The 23,101-nt window shown below is 38.9% G+C and overlaps 1 protein-coding gene across 3 annotated transcripts in view; it reads right to left on the reverse strand.

Moving 5' to 3' along the window:
- Window positions 1-4,149: 4,149 nt before the first annotated feature.
- LOC120079895 (PH, RCC1 and FYVE domains-containing protein 1-like) overlaps window positions 4,150-23,101 on the reverse strand; it is a 73,819-nt gene continuing 54,867 nt past the window's right edge. For all 3 annotated transcript variants that reach the window (XM_039034340.2, XM_039034343.2, XM_039034342.2), the window contains 2 exons: window positions 5,741-6,030; window positions 4,150-4,697 (listed from right to left, as the gene is read on the reverse strand). In XM_039034340.2, the coding sequence (XP_038890268.1) occupies window positions 4,604-4,697; window positions 5,741-6,030 (384 nt within the window). In that variant the 3' untranslated portion in view covers window positions 4,150-4,603. The remainder of the gene's footprint in view (window positions 4,698-5,740; window positions 6,031-23,101) is intronic.

Raw genomic sequence — 23,101 nt, forward strand, 5'->3', positions numbered from 1 at the left:
ACATCCTCCATTGGTTTCTTAAAAGACAACAGATCCTCGACCCCATCATTCGAAATGACGTTTTGGGCTTCAGTCAAACCCATGTAACGATCTGGTGAGTTCATAACCCTCCCACTATGTCGAGGCAGTCTCAACTCTTGAGCTGGTTGACGAGATGTACCGACCTCAACAACTCTTGTTGATATGTTGGCCTGTTCAACAACTCTTATTGAACCCTCAGCAGTCTCAATCTCACTAGAGATCTCATGTAAAACGAGCTTACTTCATGGCTAAAGATCCCTCATGTGGTCTTCTTCCAAGAAGATAGCATTTGTAGAAACAAAAACTTTGTTCTCACTCGGATCATAGAAGTATCCATCTCTCATTTCCTTAGGGTAGCCTACAAAGAGGTAAACCTTCGAATGCGGTTCCAACTTCTTTGGGTTAGTCGCTAGTGAAGAAAATCGGATCTGAGATTTCCATGAGCAGCGGAAGAACGATAATTCCAAATTACAATCATGATTAAACAATGCACTTACAGTCGACTTCAAACAAGCGATTATACAATTCACAAAGAAATTACAGCATGAAAAACTACAAATGCTCAAAGGGAAAACTGTACGAACATTTACAGATGCGTCTCCATGCTCCGTTGCGCGACTACTCGAACAATCAGCAACCTTGAACGCTCGATCTACACGAACGCAACACCGCACGAATACAACACAAACACTTCGCACTCGTCCTCAACGATCGCCTCGGCCATGGACTCCTCAGCAATATGAACGGCCTCCACAGCACCACGAACGACCTCCAGAAAACCTCGACGGTGTTGAGTTGTGTCTGACACCACCAATAAGGCAACCTTGGTATTCTCGGTGTGAGAATCTAGAGGGTGGGCTCTGTTCGGACTTCGTATGAGGCACGCGAAGGAGGAAATACCGATCGTGTACACGACTGGGCAAGTGGGAGATGGCGGTGATGGAACACGAGACATACACAGCGGAATAAGAACCCAATTAAAAGCAATTAGAGTGTAATTAGGTCCTTATTCCGCTGCGTATGTCTTGTGTTCCATCATGTTGTATCAGAGCATGCTTTAATTATGCTCAATTGCTTTTGGTGGGTGTTTTTTTCCTTTCTATTCAAAGGTTGAATGAAATGTGGACTAAAGTGGATTTATTATGATTTTGGCATTGTTTTTCTTTAAATTTCTTGTGAAAATTTGTAATTGCTCACATGTTCATGAGCTAATGTGTTAAAAAGGGTCTGTAAATTTGTTTGAGTCATTAGAGTTGAAATTAGGTTGTAACTGCTTGATTCCAAGAGAGAAGACAGCAACAAAAGTGAAGATTTTTTTATCACAGACCCCAATTTGGCCACCAGACCCCAGACAAGCTCCCAGACCCAACCGCAGCCCGAGATCCGACCCGGTTCGGAGTAGCCCCATGCCCCAACTGTTGATGAAGCACCCCGACCCGTTTCGCAACCCGACCCGGTTTGCCGCTCGCTCCGCTTCACGCAACCGAGCCCGCATGCCCCGCGATTTTCGTCCGGCCCATTTCGCGCTTCGACCGCTTGAAGTAGCCTCGCATGCCTCCCGCCTCCACTACCCGCTCATCCGTTGACCGTGCCAGCAAGCGTTGACCAGTCGGTCTGGACCGATCCATTTGACCTAGTTGCAACCGGTTTGACCTCAAAATGGAGTCTATGTACTTCAATTCTGTCTAGAAACTTGTAGATCAACCAAATAATGTAAAACAAATTGGTTGTAAGTGGATCTACAAGAGAAAACGAGACCAAGTTGGTAAAGTACAGACTTTTAAGGCTCGACTTGTAGCAAAGGGTTATACCCAGAGAGAGGGAGTGGACTGTGAAGAAACTTTCTCTCCCGTTGCCAAGCTTAAATCGATTAGAATACTCTTATCCATTGCCACCTTTTATAACTATGAAATTTGACAAATGGATGTCAAGACAGCCTTTTTAAAGGCGATCATGAGGAGAGTATCTATATGGCTCAACCAAAGGGTTTAAGAATAAAAGTTTTGTAAGCTTCAAAAATCCATTTATGGGTTAAAACAAACTTCTAGATCTTGGAATATAAGATTTGATACCGACGATATTCTAGGTTACCTAACTAACTTCTCTTGGGATTTAGATTATTTTGAAGGTCACCTACAGAGTAGCGACGGCAACGCACGCATGTGGTGAAAGAATTATACTTCCACCATCAACTCACTTTGGATTCTCATCTAGAATGCCTTGATATTTATACCCTTTAGGCAATTCAAAAACTATCCATGTGGGACAAAACTTCCTACTCTCCTTTACTTTTCCTATGGGCCGAAGCCCAAAAGTCATTTCCAACAAGAACTACCAACAACTAGCAATAACAAAATGATTATTTATTGATAGACAACTTATAGTAATCTATCACTATCTATCACTGATAGACAGTGATAAACTACTTTCAGTTTCTATCTATGATAGATAGTGATAACAATGTCTATCACAACTATCTAAAAGCAACAAAATTTTCATATTCAATAACAACGTCTAGTGATAGACAACTACCAATGTCTACTTGTGATAGATAATTATAGTATTCTATCATTTGATCATTCTAATTACTATTTTGGAACTAGCAACAAAACTACAAAAAACTACTATCGCTTGGTCTATAATTTGGCATTCCGTTGTCTATGATTGTCATTCAGTGATGGAAGATGGAGGAGAAAATAATTAAGTTTTGTTATTTGTGTAAATATTTTCTCTTATTTTTTTATTTTTGAAAATTTTCCATTTCTATATATAATAATATGCTTTAGGGTTGTTTTCAAATATAGGAAGATGAACCAAAATATTTACAAATAATAGCAAAATATCACAGCCTATCTATGATATATCGCGGTAGATAGTGATAGGCTACTATCTCTGTCATATGGACACAGATAGTAGTCTATCATTCTTTATCGCGATCTATCACAAATAGATTGTGATATTTTGTTATTAGATGTAAATATTTTTAACAATTTTTTTCATTTAAAATAATATCCCCATGCTTTATTTTAAAACAAATTATTAATACAATTTCAAATATCATGTTCATTTCTTTTACTTTTATTCAATCAAATAACTTTGAAACGTTACATTAGCGATTAGAAAGAATTTACCTGTGTACACTCTTGGATGGTATTATTTTAGTAAAGAAAAGTCTATTTGGTAGACAATTCAAATTTTGTTCTATATTTTTAGATTTACTGAGTTCAGCGAATATGCATTTGAGAATCTAGATTTTATTATTTAAAATTGTTTTAGAATTCTGTGATCAAACCGTTCAAATTCTGGAAACTACATTTTTATGTTTTGTGTATCTAGATTTTGAATTCAAAATTTTAAAATGCAGAATTGTATTAAAAAAGATAAAAACAATAAGAAATATAGTATTTCATGTTGTAAACTCAATTTTTTTTTTTTTTTTTTGTAAAATTAAAATACATATTTTGAAAAATTGTTTAAATTAGAATTTAATTTTAGTCTACTACCAAATACATATATGAAAACATCAATTACAAATATGTTTTCTATGAACCCTTATTTTCAAAATTCTATTCTCAGATTGTCTACCAAATAGACCTCAACAGTCTAAACTTCTAACGATAAAGTCTAGTCCCTAGCTTCATTTTTTGTTAAACGGAAATATAATGCGACACGATGCTTGACTTGTCATGCAGAAAAACCAACATTTCTTGTGTTTGGATTGAAGAGCACCCTCCAAGATCCTGTTGTTTCTAGAGATATGTTCTCTTTCTAATTTTTGTTTTTTCCTCAAGTATATATGTGTGTATATATTTACATGCAAAACGTAAATAATACAGCAATATGAACCTTCATCAATTTTTTGATCAATCTAATACGATGGAGTTCTTATCAAGCTAACGGTTCATGAGATTATCCAGTAGAGCCAACCAGATTACTATGGATATTCTTTACCCGGAATGCTACAAATACTCTAGATATGATAGACAGATATATATACATAGAAAATTTTTATGAAAAGTTTCATTTCTTATAAAATAATAATAATAATAATAACCGGGATATCTGTGGGCTCCATACTTCACATTTGTACTTGGTTTTATGGAATAAGAAAAAAAGAAGGTAATGAAATGAAAAATAAATAAACAGTTAGTGGCCATTTTTCCATCAAATTTCCAGCAAAAGGGGGGTCCGATGTGATAGTAAAAAGCAAGAAGACTATTTCTGATTGATACCTGCTAAGCTAATTACAATATGGACTTTTCCCTAAGTTGAAGGGAAGAAACGAAGCAAAGAGAGAAAGGTGAGCAAAAAAATAAAAAGGTAATTAAGAACACTGGCATTCTAAGGGGGAGAGTTGAAAGTTTGAAGCTTTGTATTTCTTTCTAATTCCTCGGCTACACTTTTAGTTATCTAATATATGAACCTAAATGTTAGATTGCCCTGATCAATCCCCCACTCAAAATCAATGGAAAGATTTAAGGGGACAATGTTGTCTAGAGAAGAAGAGAAAGATGATCACCAGAAGTGCTTTCTCATTGGCTTGTTTTTCCCTGGTCAATTCAATTCGAGCATCGACAACTTGTTAATCTGTATTCTTTACTTTATGCCGCTCACAAACCTTCGCTCCGAATTCCGCCCACCATTTCTCTGCTTGTGCTTCTGTGAAATGTCTTCGACTGCAACACAATTTTCAACACAGGAAAACTGAGAACATATGCTTTGCTTTACTAGTTAACTCATAATGAGATTGTTGGTCTTTCATAATAGCAACAATATGCAAGCAGGGCTGCTTGATTTTGTATATATAGGTGCCTATTACACTTAAGTGGATAGAATAGAGAGAGGGGAAGGAAAAAAAGAAAAGGAAAAAAAACAACTGAATCAGTGACATTATTGACTTTAAATTGAACCGTAACAAACTTTCGTACTGATAGCCCAAGCAGGCAGTGAACAAGTTCAATAAAAGAGAGAAAAAAAAAGCATTACTTGTTGAGAAGATATTGGAAAGATTAAACTTATCTTAAGCTAACCTAAAACAGCAGGTTAGGATAATCTTAGATTATCATCCAAATATATTTACAACACTCACCATCGTGGATACTCCTAAATATGAATAAGGAATATTTCTATGTAAACACGATATATCACTAGACTAAAAAGCTTAAGTTGATAGGTCAAAAAGTTTAGAGTAAATGTAATCTTTTCAATATAGTTTCAATACTCTACTTACATCGACTGTTTCAATATACCTATGGGAAGTTGGGAGTCTATTAACTGGTATTACCATTATCGATGAAATTTATTTTTTTTAAAAAACAGATTTTTTAGAAGTAAACAAGAAACCAAGGAGTGGGTAACTTTAACCTACACAATAACGGTTTCCTATCACAAAGCTATTAATATATACATACATACATACATATATATATATATTTCAAACAGTTTTCCAAACAAACCTTCAAATTTTTATCTTTTATGATAGGAAACAAAATATTTTTATTAGACAACACAAGCGTACATTGGGTAATAAGGCGTCAACTTAAGTATTAAGTTATGGGGATTACGATGAGGTAAGGAATTTCAACAATCAGCATTAGAAAGATATGGATTGATGACATAGGCATTACAAAGGAATACAGTTGGATGATGAAACAAGATTGATTTTAATGCCATGTAAGCGTCAATAAACTTTCACAAAAAAGTGAGCTAAATTTAGTACCTGAAACGAACTCGTTTCAGCTCATTGCATCCTCCTGGCAAAGCAGATAGAGTTATGTACACACCTGGTTCGTCTTGTACAACCCATTCTGCCTTCTCATTTTGTACTTTGCTTCCAGTTGATAAGGTTTGACATTTTGAAATGCCATTAGACTCCAAACGAGAGTTTATGCTCATTGAAAGGCTCTCAGTGGAAAGCTGGTTGAAATTACTACCATTTTGCCCAAAAACAGTGCCAGAGTTGAGGATAGCAGTGTGTCCCTCTGGCATTTTCTCAGCCATCTCTTTCAACTGCGAAACAAGTAAACATTTTAGAATCCACCAATGGAGGAGGGAGATAATATAACTCATGCATAAATATTAACTGAAACATTAAGGATTGAAATCCTTTAGCAAACTTCTCTACTTATTAGGATCAACGAAATTAACTTCTTCAAATTCACACTCGTAAGGTTACATTAGTTGATCTGTAGATTTAGTGGTATCTTATGGAACTTCAACATATGACTACTCTCCAGCTGGTATTTTGTTTATATATATTTATAGTCTTTTCTTTCTTGTCATTGTGATAAGAACCACACACACACACACTCTTTAGTAAACTTGCAAGCATAATCTACTATATCCTTTATATCCTAATACTATTTCTAGCATCTACCCTTAATGGTATCTCTCAGTGTTTCTCCAATATGATAAGACCATATTGTATTATTTTTATTAGTGAAGGAATATAATTCTTTTTCTACTTCCAAATTAACTGCATGAAATTGGGTTTCACTCATCAATTACTTCTTTAAGAATGAGTGGCTGACCCATCCATCCTTTAAGGCTTCCTGCTTCCTTATCCACTTGGTGGGACGTGAGAGTTAAATGGAAGATGGGAAAGTTTCAACTTTCTCAGGAAGTTAAAAGGTGCTTGGGTTGTAACCATGCAAGCTGGTCTGCAACCTGATCTCTAGAAACCCCTTGATGGATGGCTCTAAATTCGACCTGTTCACAAGATGAGTTGGGCATTATCACTATTTCACGCTGGGCAATCCGGTCGAATAGGAATATCTATTGATCAAACAATCTGATTCCAGATTGTTATAGTTCTAATAAAGGATATTTTATTATTGTAAATATCTTTGTTATATTTTCTTTTTATGGTTTTTTCCGCGCTTTCCTTCTTTGGTTACTCTTGTATACCTGTATATATGTATTTCTTTAGTGAATGGAACAAAGAATCTTGATTCTCTCAAATCTAAGAGTTTTATGACATCAGAGCTCTAGAAAATTAGAGTTTTGTGAACCCTAGGGTTTGAGAATTTAGAACCCTCTTTTTTGTGTTACATCTAGGGTTTTCTTTTATGTGGAGGGATGGGTTTATACTTTTACCCACTGCCACCGTCGTCAGCCACTATCTGCCATCATTTTTTCGCTATTTTTTGACATCGCCTAGCCCAACGAAGAGCCTAGCCGCCGATCTACAAAACTCCGAAGTTCAGTGTCCATTTGACCAACACGTGAAGCTCACGCGCCACCAGTTCTTATTGATATCCAATTCTCGCGTCGGCGTGTGTAGGCATATGCATCACCAGTTCCTGTTCATCTTTTGTGGATGTCATCAGATTTTTTAGCTCTCTTTGGTGGTGTGTTTGTTTGGGCTATATACTCATTGTTTGTGGTCTATTTGCATTTGTTTGGTGGTGTGTTCGTGGGTTTCTATTCGTCTTCTTTTCGTGTTTCTGTCCGTTTTTTGTTTGTTTTGAGGTAATGCCCGGCAAGAAACTAGTAGTCATGTCTGAGAAGATTCCTATGGTGTCAAAAGTAACTGAACACAAGTTGAATGGATCAAATTACTATTCATGGAGATCAGATATTCGCAACTTTATTAGGAGCATTGAGATGGATGATCATATCACAGAAGAGTGACCGACAGATGCTAATAAAAAAATTTGGTTGTGAGACGATTCAAGAATGCTTCTACGAATCAAGAATTCTATCGACCACAAAATCGTTGAGTTAGTAAATCATTGTGAATCAATCAAGGAACTATTGGAATATTGGATTTTCTTTATTCTGGGAAAAAGAACATTAATAGAGTGTTTGATGTTTCTAAGACTCTATATCAACCAAATCAAGGAGAGAAATCCCTTACAAGTTACTTTATGGAGGTCAAAAATACATGTGCAAAATTCAATGCCTTAATGTCAATTAGCACTGATCCAAAAGTTCTAATGGCTCAACGTGAAAGTTTACCATGAGTTTCTTAATTGGTCTTATACCTAAATATGAGATGCCCAAATATCAAGTTTTGTCAAGCCACAAACATCTCAAGTTTTGTGATTCTATCAATGCTTTGATTAGGTGCACAAATGACTATAGAGGTAATAAGGGAGTTGGATCAAATAGCTCCAAAAGTTATCCCCAATAACCAACGATTAAATTTAGGAGATGTTGTTTGCTATTATTGTCGTAAACCTGGCCATACAAAACGTGAATGTAGTAAATTGTTGAATAAAGGCCAAAAAGTGTCTACACATGTCACTTCTATTCATCTTTACAAAATTTGCATTTTCGTAATTCATTTGTTAGAAGTTTTACTAATAATATTTTTTTGAAAAAATTATAAATATAATATATAATTGGTCATATAATCGTGGTTCTGCAATCACCTGAATTTCAAGACGTTCTTCGAACCAATCATACACTTTATTGAGATAGGTAAACCAATTCCTACAGTGATGAATAGTTGCGCAATTGAAATTCCTGGGGAGCCCTGCTCGTTTCGGATTGGGTTCAGGTGTCTGCACATGTCACTTCTACTTCTGATAATCTTGACAAGTAAATTACGATTTCAACAGTTAGGGTCACCCGTTTATCTCTGTGTCGAAAAGTCTTCCTCCCCAATTTCAACATTCGTCTTCCTTAGATTGTGAGTCATGTCAGTTTGCTAAATTTCATCGTTTGAGTTTGAATCCTCGAGTCAATAAACGAGCTAGTGCTTCATTTGAATTAATTTCGATGTCTGGGGTTTGTGTCCTATTGAGTCCAGAGGGTTTCGGTATTTTGTTACATTTGTCAATGACCATTCATGTGTAACGTGGTTATATTTAATGAAAAATCGTTCTGAGTTACTTTCTCATTTTCGTAACTTTCATACTGAAATTCACACTCAATTTAGTGGTGCTTTTAAAATTTTACGGAGCGATAATGCTAAAGAATATTTCTCTCATGCACTTAAGTCTTATTTAGATGCCCATAGCATTCTTATCTTCTTGTGTTGATACTCTATCTTAAAATGGAGTTGCAGAACGAAAGAATCGCCATCTTCTTGAAACAGCCAGAGCCTTAATGTTTAATATGCATGTTCCAAAATCCTTTTGGGTTGATGTTTCCACAACTTGTTTCTTAATAAATCACATGCCTTCTTCCATTCCACAGTTTGAACATTCCTCATTCTTCTCCTCACTTTCTTTCTCTTCGAATAAGAGCCAGGGGGAGCATACGGAGTTAGAGGATGATTTCCTTGTCTACACAGTTGTTTCCCCTTCTAATCCTCTTCTTGATTCATCTCTATTTGTGTCTTGATTCATCCACCCATCACTAAGGTCTACAATCGACGTCAACCTCCTTTAGTTCCATGTCCTATATCAGAGGCCTCTTCATCTCCTGCAATTCCATGCCCTTTACCAAAGTCTTCTTCGTCATTGGATCCAGAAATGAGTAATGATCTTCCTATGGCTCTTCATAAAGGTAAACATAAGTGCACTCATCTTATTTCCTCTTTTGCCTCATATAATCATTTTTCTCCTTTTACACGTTCATTCATTGCATCCTTAGAGTCTATCTCTATCCCTAAAACTGTTCTTGAAGCTTTGTCTCATCCTGGTATGTGAGGTGTATATGGAGCAACCACCAAGTTTTGTTGTGGAAAGGTGTGTCACCTTCGTAAATCCTTGTATGGATTAAAGCAGAGTCCACATGCCTGGTTTGGCAAATTAGTCAAGTGATTGAAAGCTTTGGAATGCAAAAGAGAAAATACTTTAGTCAGATCATTTGGTCTTTTTTAAAAGATCAGAGAGTGGTGTCATCCTGTTAGTCATATATGTTGATGATATTGTGATTATTGGTGATGATGTTGTAGGTATCCAGTCCCTAAAGACCTTTTTCCATAGTCAATTCCATACAAAAGATTTGGACATTTTGAAATAGTTTTTAGGAATTGAAGTAATAAGAAGCAAGAAAGGAATACAAGTATCACAGAGAAAATATGTACTTGACTTGTTGACTGAACTGGAAGCTAAGGGCTAAGCCAATGATGCCTAACTTATAGCTCACAAAAGATGGGGAATAGCTAAATGATCCTGAAAGATATAGGACGTTAGTTTGAAAACTTAATTATCTTACAGTGACTCAACCTGAAATAGCCTATTCAGTGAGTATTGTGAGCCAGTAATGTCATGTCCTACAGTTGATCATTGGGTTGCATTAATCTGCGTTATCTGAAGGCTGCTCTCGAGCATGGTTTATTATGTAAGGATTATGGTCACACTAATATTGAATGTTTCTCAAACGTCGATTGGACAGTATCTAAAGAAGACAGAAGACCAACCTCGGGATATTGTATTCTTGTTGGTAGTAATTTGATTTCTTGGAAGAGTAAGAAGCAAAATATAGTATCACGTTCAAGTGCGGAATCAGAATATAGAGCAATGACATAGTCTGTGTGTGAATTGATTTGGATATATCAACTTTTTGTTGAATTGAGATTTGAAATCACCACACCAACAAAATTGTGGTGTGATAATCAAGCAGCACTTCATATTGCATCCAATCCTATCCATGAGAGGACTAAACATACAAAAGTTGATTGCCATTTTGTACGTGAGAAAGTTCAACAAGCTTTGGTATCTACAGGAAATGTGAAGACTAGAGAACTATTAAGAGATATCTTCACGAAAGCCTTGAATGGAATACGTATAGATTATTTATGTAATAAGTTGGGCATGATTAACATACATGCTCCAACATGAGGAGAGTGTTTGTGAACCTCGAATCCTAATTTCTCTATTTGAGTATGTTCCCTACTGAGACCAGTGAGGTGAGTAGGTTAATGTGGAAACTAGTGTGGAATGGTAGAGAAAATGGTGAAAAATTAGAAGAAAATAGGAAATTTGGAAGTTTGACTTTTGGGGAAAATTTTGGAAATTTGGCTAAGTATAGAATTTTGTGGGGATGCGTTGGAAGGGACCAATGCGTTGGAAGGGTTGTGTTGATGCGTTGGAAGGGTTGTTGGTGGTAGGATGTGGGCGAAGGAAGTGAAGGCATGCGTTGGAAGGCAGCCTATGCGTCGATGCACAACGCACAGCCCATGCGTCGAGCGGTCGATGCCAAGCACGGGCTCAATGCATCGAGCGGTCGATGCCAAGCGCCCTTGCTCAATGCATCGAGCGGTCGATGCCAAGCGCCTTGCTCAATGCGTCGAGCGGCCAGCCAAGCACCCCTGCCCATGCGCCGAGCAGCCATGCCAAGCACACAGCCCATGTATCAAAGCGCCCTGCTGAGCGATCGTGCATCGAACACCCTTGCCATGCGTCGAGCGCCTTGCCAAGCACCCATGCAGCCGAGTACGCCCATGCGACCGAGCAAGCGAGCGATGGCCAGTGCCTATGCAGCCCGCCCATGCGTCGAATGGCCAGCACCTATGCAGCATGCCCATGCATCGGTCACCAGCGCCTATGCCAAGCGCCATGCGCCCATGCCAACGAGCCTTGCGGTGATACTTAGTGAGCCATACGTCGAGGATGAGCAGCCAGCCACCTATGCGTTGGTGATGGCTGGATCTTGTGATGGCTAAGTTGGATTGCGATGGTAGTGAGTTGGCTTGTTATGCATTGAGTAGTTGACTATGCGTTGAACATCAAAGAGTTGGACGCATATAAAGGATGAGATCACATAGAAAACGTCATCAAACCATGTGTCTTCTTGGGAGGAAACCTTAGGCCTTAAGCATTTGAGGTGGTTGCATCAAAGGACATGCAATTTGAAGCCCATGCATTGGCTACATAGGAGAAAGACACTTAGATTGCGTTGATCAAAAAGTTGTGTTGTTAGTGTGAGGAGGAAACACTTGGACATGCAGCCAAATAGGAGGTGTCGACTTTGGAGAAGGTTTGGACCCTATAAATAGGGCCAAAGACTTCATTTTTCAGACCACAATTCAAAAAGACATTAAAAAGAGTGGGAAAGTTGAGTAAACTTTGCGTTGAGAGCAAAATCCATGCGTTGATCATAGAACTTCAAAGAGGACGCATTGAACAGTGAAGTCTGGAAAACAGCAAAGGAAGTATCTCGAAATAAGGTTTAGAACTATGAGTAATCTAAGATGTAAGTTGAATCTGGATTCTAGGGGTGAAAAAGGGAGGCCGAGGTAGATAAGGAACTACTAGAGTGAAAAGTTCCTAAGCGATCGAGATGAGTGACCAAAACATTTGGTTAAAATATTTGATTTACAATGTTTTACAGAAAGCATGTTTTAAAGAAGATTATTCTCATGCCAGCTAGTTTACAAAGTGATTTCCAAGCAAACCATGAGTTACATTTTAAGTGCATGCATGTGTGGGAAGTTTGTTGAAAAGCTATTTATATGTGTTAAATATACCCAGCATGCGTTAGTATCTTTAAAGCTATGTTTTTATATGTGTTATACTTTAATGCTTTAAAGAGAAAGTCATTTATAACTAGTTTTACTTAAAACGCAATCCCGAAGGACATTTGAGAAGGTATCCGCCCAACTAGATACTGAAGGACATTTGAGAAGATATCTATTGATACTGAAGGACGTTTGAGAAGGTATCCTAGTAGCTCGATACTGAAGGACATTTGAGAAGGTATCTGAGCAGAAGTACCTAAGGTATGACGGTACTTAGTATGGCCACGTGCACGTAGGTAGTTAGAGTCAGAGATTGAGCAAAAGGGTTCTCTCTTGACTGACTAGCAGTTGGTGTTGAAATTATTTTTACCCATAGTGGGGTTATTCTCAACTGAGAAACGGTTTTAATGTTTTATGATTAAAACAGCTTTATATACTAAACTCTTTATTGAGATTTTTTGCATGAGAATCAATTATCTTTCTTAAGTCACTCACTAGGTTAGCAAGCTCACCCCATTTTCAAATGTTTTCCTTTCCTCCAAGTAGCGGTCAAATCCTCAAAAGATAGCTCTGCATCTGCTCTGCCACTAAAGGATAAAGATATTGTAACCCGTTGGTTTAGGTGGTTACTGTAAATATTGTAACATGTTACTGTTGTTCATATAGGGACTAGGGCTTTGGGATTTATGAATCTAGTGTTTTAATGACTCTAAATATGTTATGTTTCTGAATTAATAAATTTTGGCCTAAAGACATTCCGTTGTATCTCAGTTATATCTTGGTATCAGAGTTATTCTGCAAGAGTTATTAGGCAGAAAGTGTCAGCCAAAGGGTTGATAATTGCTGCAGTCACGCCTTTCCTAGGCTAAGAAGGTGGTCTGGGGCGGGGTGTGACAATGTTATAGTTCTAATATTAGGGATATTTTGTTATATTTTTCTTTATGGCTTTTTCTATGTTTTCTTTCTTTGGTTTCTCTTGTACACTTGTACATATATATTTCTTTAGTGAATGGAATAAAGGATTCTGATTCTCTCAAACCTAAAAGTTTTATACAGTTCATACCATGAAGAGCAAATGGATTCTAAAGTATTTTGAGGAGATTTTGAACTCCTTACTTTGATCCCAAAGTGGGAAGCTAGGTCTTCCCTTGTCCACTACCTCCTCAAAGAAATGTAGTCCATCGGTTCGTTTCTAAATTTGAATGTTGATGCGGCTTGGAAGTCGGTTCCTCCATCCACTGGTCTGACTGCTATTATCCAAAATTTTGATGAAGGTTTGAGGATGATGGTTCATTTTGTTATGTGAATTTTGAAACTCCCATGGCCGAAATTTTAGCAATCCTTGAGGGAATTTGCCAGACAACATCAATTTCGTGCAAGAATTTGTTAGTACAATCTGATTGTTTTTGTAGGTTGTAGATTTGTGTTTAATATATATTTGTTTTAATTATTATTTTAATTATGATTCGTTATACTTTCCTTTTTAATTAATTTCCTTAGTTTGAATTTCTCTAATATTATAATTACCCATTACTGGCTCCTTTTGAATAATAAGAAAAATCAATATTCTCTAAAAACTTCATGATATCAGAGCATTGAACCCTAATCGCCGGAACCCTAGCCCCTGTTCCCTCAAGCATTCACCATTGATCCCATCTCCCATCTCAAGTCAAATCTGTTCGTAAATCATCGTGAATTTGTCCAGATCTGTCGCCAAACCCTAAATACAGATCCTCTATTAGTGAAACCCAGATCGCACCTCAAATCAGTGTTTTTTGGTGTCTCCGTTGCACATCTCCTCTGTCTATCTCCATTCAGATTGGTTTCGTCCACCTCTATCCAACCTCAATCCGACATTGATCATTTCAAAACTGGCTAACCTCAATCTAGCTAGTCTTCCAGTTCCACCACCCACATTCAATCCTCCGCAACCCAGATGCGTCCGTCCCTTGACCAAGTCCGTTTCGCTGCCCAGATCTAGCTCCAATCACCCGTCCATGTTTCAGCCGAAACCCTATCAATACTATCTCTTTGCCCATCGCCTTTCCTCACACATATCGTGAGTTTTGCACTCTCTTTGCCTAGCGATTCAAGTTTATTTTAACCGATCCATTCAACACATATCGTGAGGTTTGATATGGTTCACTTCAGTCAGTCAGTTTGGCTCACCTACTTGGTTTCTTTGTCACTATTTTGTTCAATCTCGTCAGTTGAGTTGCTCAATCCCAGATCATGTCAAAACAAACTGTTACATCATCTATAAGTTTTGCTCATCAGGACATTGTCTTGCCTTGCTTCTCTGTACAACACACTAAATAGAAATTATAAATTGTGGATTCTGGAACGTCAAATCACATGGCTGGTGACATCAGTATTTTCCACCAGTTTAAATCACACCTTAGCCATTCACAGTCCGAATAGCAGATGGATCTCTCTCTGAGGTTATAGGAACAGAGTCAATAAAATTATCAAATGATCCACTCTCCAATGTTCTTTATGTTCCTAAATTGAGTTGTAACTTGTTGTCGACAAGCAAACTTACGAGTGACTTGAATTGTATATCTAAATGTTATTCGAATTTGTGTGAATTTCAGGAGTTGGGTTTGAGAAAGGTGATTGGCGTTGCTAAGCAGCAAGGTGACCTCTATTCTTTTCAAGGAAAACATCATCCAAGTTCGTCTTTCAACCCCATGTGTGAGTCTTCTTCTAATTCTGTTAGTTTCATTCCCGAGTCCTCTTCTTGTCTACGTCTTTGTCTAGTGAAAATCAAGTCATGTTATGGCACTTTTGCCTTGGTCACCCAAATTTTTTGTATCTTGAAAGGTTGTTTCCTCATCTGTTCATTAATAAAAAAACCAAGTCACTTTCAGTGTGAAGTTTGTCAACTCTCCAAACATATCAGAAATCCTTATCCAAGTGTGCCCTACAAATCTTCAAAACCTTGCATTGATCCAAAGTGATATTTGGGGGCCTTCTAGAGTAAAAAATATATCTGGAGCATGTTGATTCATAACTTTTGTATTGACCACACTAGACTGACATGGGAATATCTCATGAAGGACAAATCCAAAACATCCAGTATTTTTCAATCCTTTCACTCTATGATCTTCATTTAGTTTCAAAGTAATATTCAAGTCCTCAAAATAGATAGTGCTTGAGACTATTTCAATTTAACTCTTGGGTCATTTCTTTCATCTCATGGTATGGTTCATACTAGTTCATGTGTGGACACTCCTCAACAAAGTGGGACTGCCGAAAGGAAAAATAGACACATTCTTGAGGTCGCTCGTTCTCTTATGATTGCTCTATGTTCCTAATCTATTTTGAGAAGAAGCCATTCTTACTGCAACTTCTCTCATAAATTGAATGCCTAGTCTGAGTCCTCAAATTCCTCAAGACGTCTTCCTCCAAATTCATTCCCAACTATAAAACTTTTCTTCATAGTTACCCTTCCAGGTTTTTGGATGTTCCTCTTTTGTTCGCAATCATTCTCCTCATCATTCTAAACTTGATCCAAAATCCATCAAGTGCATTTTTCTAGGTTATCCATCAAATCAAAAGGGGTACAAATTTTATTCCCCAACTACTAGAAAAATGTACACTTCAATGGATGTTACCTTCTTTGAAAACCACCCTTTTTTCACCAAGTCCCAAATTCAGGGGGAGAATGTGCGAGAATTTGAGCCATGGGAAGTTCAGCCTATTTGTCCCATACCTCTTACTCATACCTCTTACTCACATCATATCTGAAGTTTTAGCTCCTTCTCTAAATGAGCTACTGTAAGACCTCCAATTATTTATACATATAAAAGAAAGGGCAAAGTGGGAAGAAAAGGAGAGAATTCGGTTAGAAGGGAGGGTGAGTCAGCAGAGGGACTGGCAGGGGAGTTTGTGGAGGGTGAAAACGGTTGAGGTGGGCCCGGCTGTGATTTTAAAAATGAGGAAGAGAAAGATTGGAAGACACGTAGAAAAATAAGGAAGGAGATTCCTGGGGGAGGGGCTTCCATAGCTGCCTTGGAGAAAATTAAGGGTTCTTGAATCTGTTCTTATGTTTGGGAGATTCATTTTTCTTGAGAGATTTGTGTGGATGTACCGGCACTGATCTTTGGATTCATATTGATGGGGAAGAGAAAGATTGGAAGGCACGTAGAAAAATAAGGAAGGAGATTCCTGGGGGAGGGGCTTCCATAGCTGCCTTGGAGAAAATTAGGGGTTCTTGAATCTGTGGCTGTGATTTTAAAAATGAGAAAGAGAAAGATTGGAAGGCACGTAGAAAAATAAGGAAGCAGATTCCTGGGGGAGGGGCTTCCATAGCTGCCTTGGAGAAAATTAGGGGTTCTTGAATCTGTTCTTATGTTTGGGAGATTTATTTTTCTTGAGAGATTTGTGTGGATGTACCGGCACTGATCTTTGGATTCATATTAATGAGAAGAGTTGCTGTTTCTTCTTAAGTTCTTCTAAATTCTTCTTTTCTACTTGATTTCGGTTGAAAAAAGGGTTGGTTTGCCCTAGGGGTTTATTTATAATTTATTTATGGGCTTAGGGCTTCCTGTCTGTCTATTTATTTGAGCAATCTTTCTGTATTTCAGTAAAAACTTAATAATAAAATTCAATCGTGGTTTTTTCTCCCTGGACTAGGGTTTTCCACGTAAATTAGTTTTGTGTTTTTCCTTTTTTCTACTTTTATTTTTATCATGGTATCAGAACAAGGGGACGAAACCCTAGGCCATGAAACCCTAGCCACCATTGATAAGTCTCCTTCAACGACGAATTTTGAGATAGCTGACACGATTAAGGAAGCTGTCCAACAATACCTAGAGACTGTCTTACCTCGCCTTCTTCAACAAATGAGTGTCGCCGGAATGATAACCCAATTCATCGATGGACAGATCGGATCACGCCCAGATCTGAGCGATGCCCAGCCACTCTTCAGCCGCAAACAACCCAATTCATCAAGTGCAGATTGTGTTCGGCGAGATCCAGCCTATCGTCTAGCAGCCCAGATGGTGTTCGGTGACCCTTCTTCAAGTTTTGATCTGTTGACCCTTCTTCAATCGACCAGATCCGCCGATCGTCTTGCAACACTCCCAGGCGTCTTCGCGCACAACAGGCCGGCCGATCTCCCAGGCGTCTTTGTGCAACCCAGACGTGAACTCCCAGCTGCGACTTCGAACCCTAGGGATGTCGACCACACCGGGTTGCGCGACTGATGGGGGGAGTTTTTTGACCAGCAACCTCTGGTGGTAGGACGACCGGTCCTCTCTGACTGCAGTGACGCTGGTCCGGTCGTTTTTCCGGCGAACTCTCCGGCCGGTCTAACCGAAGAGTGTTCTGATGAGATTAAAAGCAGATTTTTTTCCTCCAGCAACAGCTCGCGGATTTCGGGTCGATTCTTGGTACAAACTCAAAAAAGGTTCAACCGGAATCGTCAAATTTACAGCTAGGCTCCGAGAACCCGGTAAACTCTTTCCATTCTTTACCTGCTACGAATTTATTATCTGAATCGATAGGACACTCTGCAGGAATTATAATTGGAGAAAAGTTGAATGGTGAAAATTATTTTTCTTGGTCTCAATCCATACAAATGGCTCTGGAAGGAAGACATAAATTTGGTTATCTAACTGGGGAGATAGCCAAACCTGAACTCGGTAGTCCCTACGAGCGTATTTGGAGAGCAAAAGATTCATTGCTACGATCAATTCTAGTGAGTAGCATGGAACCTCAAATTGGCAGACTGTTACTTTATACGACGACTGCCAAAAAGATATAGGATGCAGTACAGCAGTTGTATTCGCAAAAGCAGAATGCATCCCGCCTTTATACCTTACGCAAACAAGTTCATGAATATAAGCAAGGAGCTATGGACGTCACGTCATACTTCAACAAATTGTCCTTGTTATGGCAAGAAATGGACTTATGCCGTGAGATTGTCTGGAGATGTACACATGATGGGACGCAATATTCTAAACTTGAGGAAGCAGATCGAGTGTATGATTTTCTGGCGGGGTTAAATCCAAAATATGACGGTGTTCGCAGTAGGATTTTGGGCCAACGTCCTACACCGTCACTGAGGGAAGTGTGCTCTGAAATACACCTTGAAGAAGACAAATCTAAGGCCATGAATATTTCAGTTGTTACGTCTACTGAGGCTGCGGCTTTTGCCACCAAGTCATCTGGATCAGATAGTGACAAGAAACCTCCACCTATCTGTGAGCATTGCAAAAAACCATGGCACACGAAAGACCAGTGTTGGAAGCTTCATGGAAGACCTCCAAATTACAAACGACGTCAGTCATAGGACAAGGCTGGTTCTGGACGTGCTCTAGACAGCGACTCGGTAAATGACAAGACTTTGACTCCGTCTCAAGCTGACAGTCAGAGTAACTTAAGTGCTGTTGGGGTCAGTGCAATTGCACACTCAGGTACGACTCAGTCTTTTGGTTTTATTAGCATTAATGGTAAACGACCTTGGATTGTAGATTCTGGAGCAACAAATCATCTAACCGGGTCTTCTGATCATTTTATATCATATCACCCGAGTGCCGGCAATGAAAAGATTAGAATCGCAAATGGCTCCTTTGCCCTTGTCGCAGGGAAAGGACATCTTTCTCCGTTTGATGGTTTGATATTGCGTGATGTGCTGCATGTTCCTAAAATTTCGTATAACTTACTATCTGTTAGTAAAATTACAAGGGACTTAAACTGTCAGACTGTTTTCTCACCCGACATTGTTTTGTTTCAGGATCTGGGCTTGAGGATGACGATTGGTACTGCCCGGCACGATAGGGGGCTCTATTTCCTGACTGATGAAACTTCCTTTAAGGATGGTTATAGGACTAGTTTTATTTCTTTGAATTTCTCTGTTGTTGAAACTGATTTTATGTTATGGCATTACCGTCTGGGACATCCCAGTTTTCAATATATGAAGTACTTTTTTCCGCATTTATTTCATAATATTAATATGTCATCCTTACAGTGCGATACGTGTATCCGGGCTAAACAAAGTCGTGTTTCGTTCCACTCTCAACCTTACAAGCCATCCAGACCATTCAGTCTTATCCATAGTGATGTCTGGGGTCCCTCACCTACCACTACCTCTACAGGCAAACGGTGGTTCGTCACCTTTATTGACGATCACACCAAATTGACCTAGGTCTTCCTTTTGACCGATAAGTCTGAGGTGTCCATTGTTTTCCAACAATTTTATGCGACCGTAGAAACCCAGTTCAACACAAAATTGCCATTTTACAGAGTGACAACGAGCGTGAATTCATTAATAACTCATTCCGGGACTTCCTGGTAGAAAGGAATTATCCATCAAAGCTCGTGTGCCTATACTCCCCAGCAAAACGGAGTTGCCGAGAGGAAAAATAGACATCTGGTAGAGGTCGCCCGTTCCCTTATGATATCTACCTCTCTTCCTTCCTATTTGTGGGGCGATGTTATCCTCACTGCAGCCCACCTTATCAACTACATGCCTTCCCGTGTCTTGTCCTTCCATACTCCTCTTGAATGTTTCAAAGAATTGTATCCCAACACCCGGTTAATTCCTGACGTACCTCTGCGAGTGTTTGGATGTGTTGTCTTTGTCCATACCCATGGTCCCAATCGTACGAAATTCACTCCTCGTGCCCAAAAATGTGTCTTTGTTGGGTACCCTCTCCATCAACGTGGGTACAAGTGTTATCATCCCTCGTCTCGGAAGTACTTTGTGTCTATGGACGTCACTTTTCTCGAGGATCAACCGTTTTTCCCCGTTAGTCCTCTTCAGGGGGAGCGTTCTAGTGAAGAGGCAAACTGGTCCACATACTCCATTCCCCTAGAGATGTCGGCTGAACCTGAACATCCTAGCCCTGTTCTTCCTAGTCCTGTTCTTCCCACTAATCAAGTCCCTTGGATAACTTACTACAGGAAGAATCTCAAGAAGGAAACAGTGCCGCCTGTCGCCTCTCCGGTTCTAGTTCATGAGTCTAACTCGGTCTCAGTTCCAGATATGAATATCCCTGTTTGTGATATTGATGATTGTGTTGAGGCTGATAATTGTAGAATGGACAGAGATATAGAGATTGATGCAGATAATGAGAAAATGGAGGGAACTGAAGGGGATGGAGAAACTGATGGAAAAGACAACACTGAAAAAATAACTCTAGCAAACGAGAATAGTGGAAGGGAAGGTGATTGTGTGGGAAGTCATTCTGACAAAAGATCCATAGATCATATGGCTAGCTGCAGTAAGGAACATGGAGAAGAGGAAAACCGTGATGCGTCTCTTGATCTTCCAATTGCCTTGAGAAAAGAGACTAGGTCATGTACAAAGTTTTCTATGCATAGTTACATGACATATAGTAACCTATCTCCTGAGTTCAAGGCTCTTACTACCAATCTAGATACAGTAATGATTCCAAGTAATATACAAGTTGCCATGGAAACTCCCGAGTGGAGGGCTGCAGTTATGGAAGAAATAAGAGCCCAAGAGAAAAATGGAACATAGGAACAGGTTGCTCTTCCTGAGGGGCACTAGACGGTTGGATGTAAATGGGTATTTACTGTCAAGTACAAATCCGATGGCTCGATTGACAGATATAAGGCGAGACTGGTAGCCAAATGCTTTACCCAAACCTTTAGTATTGATTACTCTGAGACATTCTCTCCTGTAGCCAAACTCAATACGATCCGGATACTATTATCTGTTGTTGTTAATAAAGATTGGCCTTTGCACCAGTTGGATGTGAAGAATGCGTTTCTTAATGGAGAACTCGAAGAAGAAGTCTATATGAGCCCTCCGTCCGGCTTCGAACACCAGTTTAACCATCGGGTTTGTAGATTGAAGAAGTCTTTGTATGGTTTGAAACAGTCGCCAAGAGCTTGGTTTGACAGATTCACCACGTTTGTTAAAGCTGAGGGGTATGATCAGGGGCACTCAGACTGCATTGTTTACAAAAAGGTCGAGTTCAGGAAAGACTTCAGTACTTATTGTGTATGTAGATGACATTGTTCTAACTGGTGATGATACTGATGAAATTATGAGACTTAAAACAAAGATGGCTGAAGAATTTGAAATTAAAGATCTGGGAAAATTATGATAATTTCTTGGGATGGAGGTGGCTCGATCGAAAGAGGGTATATCTGTCTCACAACGAAAGTATACTCTAGATCTCCTCAAAGAAACAGGAATGACTGGGTGTAAACCTGTAGACACCCCTGCAGAATATAATGTCAAATTGAGTAATGTTAATAATGGAACCCCTGTTAGCAAAGAAAGATATCAGCGATTAGTCGAGAAGTTGATATATTTATCTCACACGAGACCTGATATATCATATGCCGTGAGTGTTGTTAGTCAGTTCATGCAAGCTCCCTATGAAGAACATATGACAGTCGTTGAACGCATCTTACGGTATTTAAAGGGCACTCCTAGTAAAGGTCTTCTGTTCAGGAAGTCTAGTAAACGTGGTATAGAAGCATATACAGATTCGGAATAGGCTGGATCTGTTGCTGATAGAAAGTCTATGTTTGGATATTGTACGTTTGTTTGAGGCAATCTGGTCACTTGGAGAAGTAAGAAACAGGGAGTGGTTTGCCAGGAGTAGTACAGAAGCCGAGTACAGGGCCATGTGTTTGGGTATATGTGAAGAGATTTGGTTGAAGAAAGTATTAACAGATCTTCGACAAGACAGTGAGCTTCCAATGAAGTTGTTTTGCGACAATAAAGCAGCAATAAGTATTGCCAACAATCCGGTCCAGCACGATAGGACCAAACACGTCGAGATTGACAGACATTTCATTAAAGAAAGACTAGACAATGGGAGCATATGTATTCCCTACATCCCTTCAAATCGGCAGATTGCAGATGTCCTTACAAAGGGGTTGTTAAGACAGAGTTTTGATTACTGTGTCAGCAAGTTGGGTCTGATCGATCTTTACACCCCAACTTGAGGGGGAGTGTTGAAAAAATGGTTGGTTTGCCCTAGGGATTTATTTGTAATTTACTTATGGGCCTAAGGCTTCCTGTCTGTCTATTTATTTTATTTGAGCAGTCTTTCTGTATTTCAGTGAAAACTTAATAATAAGATTCGATCGTGGTTTTTTCTCCCTGACCTAGGGTTTTCCACGTAAATTAGTCTTGTGTTTTTCCTTTTTTCTACTTTTATTTTTATCAATTTTATTTGTATTTTGGATTGTTGAGCTCTTCAATTGCAGGGGAGTAAGCTAGGGGCACGAGGAGTCGTAACAGCTACCTAATCCCGTGTCATTCCCACCTATTGCTTCTGAACTTGAAGTTTCACGAGTTTTCACATCCAAACCTTTAGTCTCACAAAGTCAAACTCCTATTGTTTACTCGAGAAGGAAAGGGGCTACCTTACAAGACTCTGAATGTCAACTACTCAAACCAGACACATCTTCTTTGAATTCCACTTATGAGAACATCACTTCTATGGTGCCTTTGATTGATGATACATCACTATCAATTGCTCAACGAAAAGATGTTAGAACTTGTACTAACCATCCAATTGAAAAATATGTGGCATATGGAAAATTAAATTCATCGTATAAATCCTTCATAACTCAGTTGGACAATATTCAAATTCCACACAATATCCAAGATGCACTTAAGGATCCTAAGTGGAAAAAGGCTATAAGTGAGAAAATTAAAACTCTTGAAAGTAATGGAACGTGGACTCTCACAACACTTCCTCCTGGAAAGAACCTTGTTGGCTGCAAATG

Source organism: Benincasa hispida, chromosome 6, assembly GCF_027475165.1.
Source record: "Benincasa hispida cultivar pf3 chromosome 6, pf3_genome.v1.1, whole genome shotgun sequence".
Lineage (NCBI taxonomy): Eukaryota > Viridiplantae > Streptophyta > Magnoliopsida > Cucurbitales > Cucurbitaceae > Benincasa > Benincasa hispida.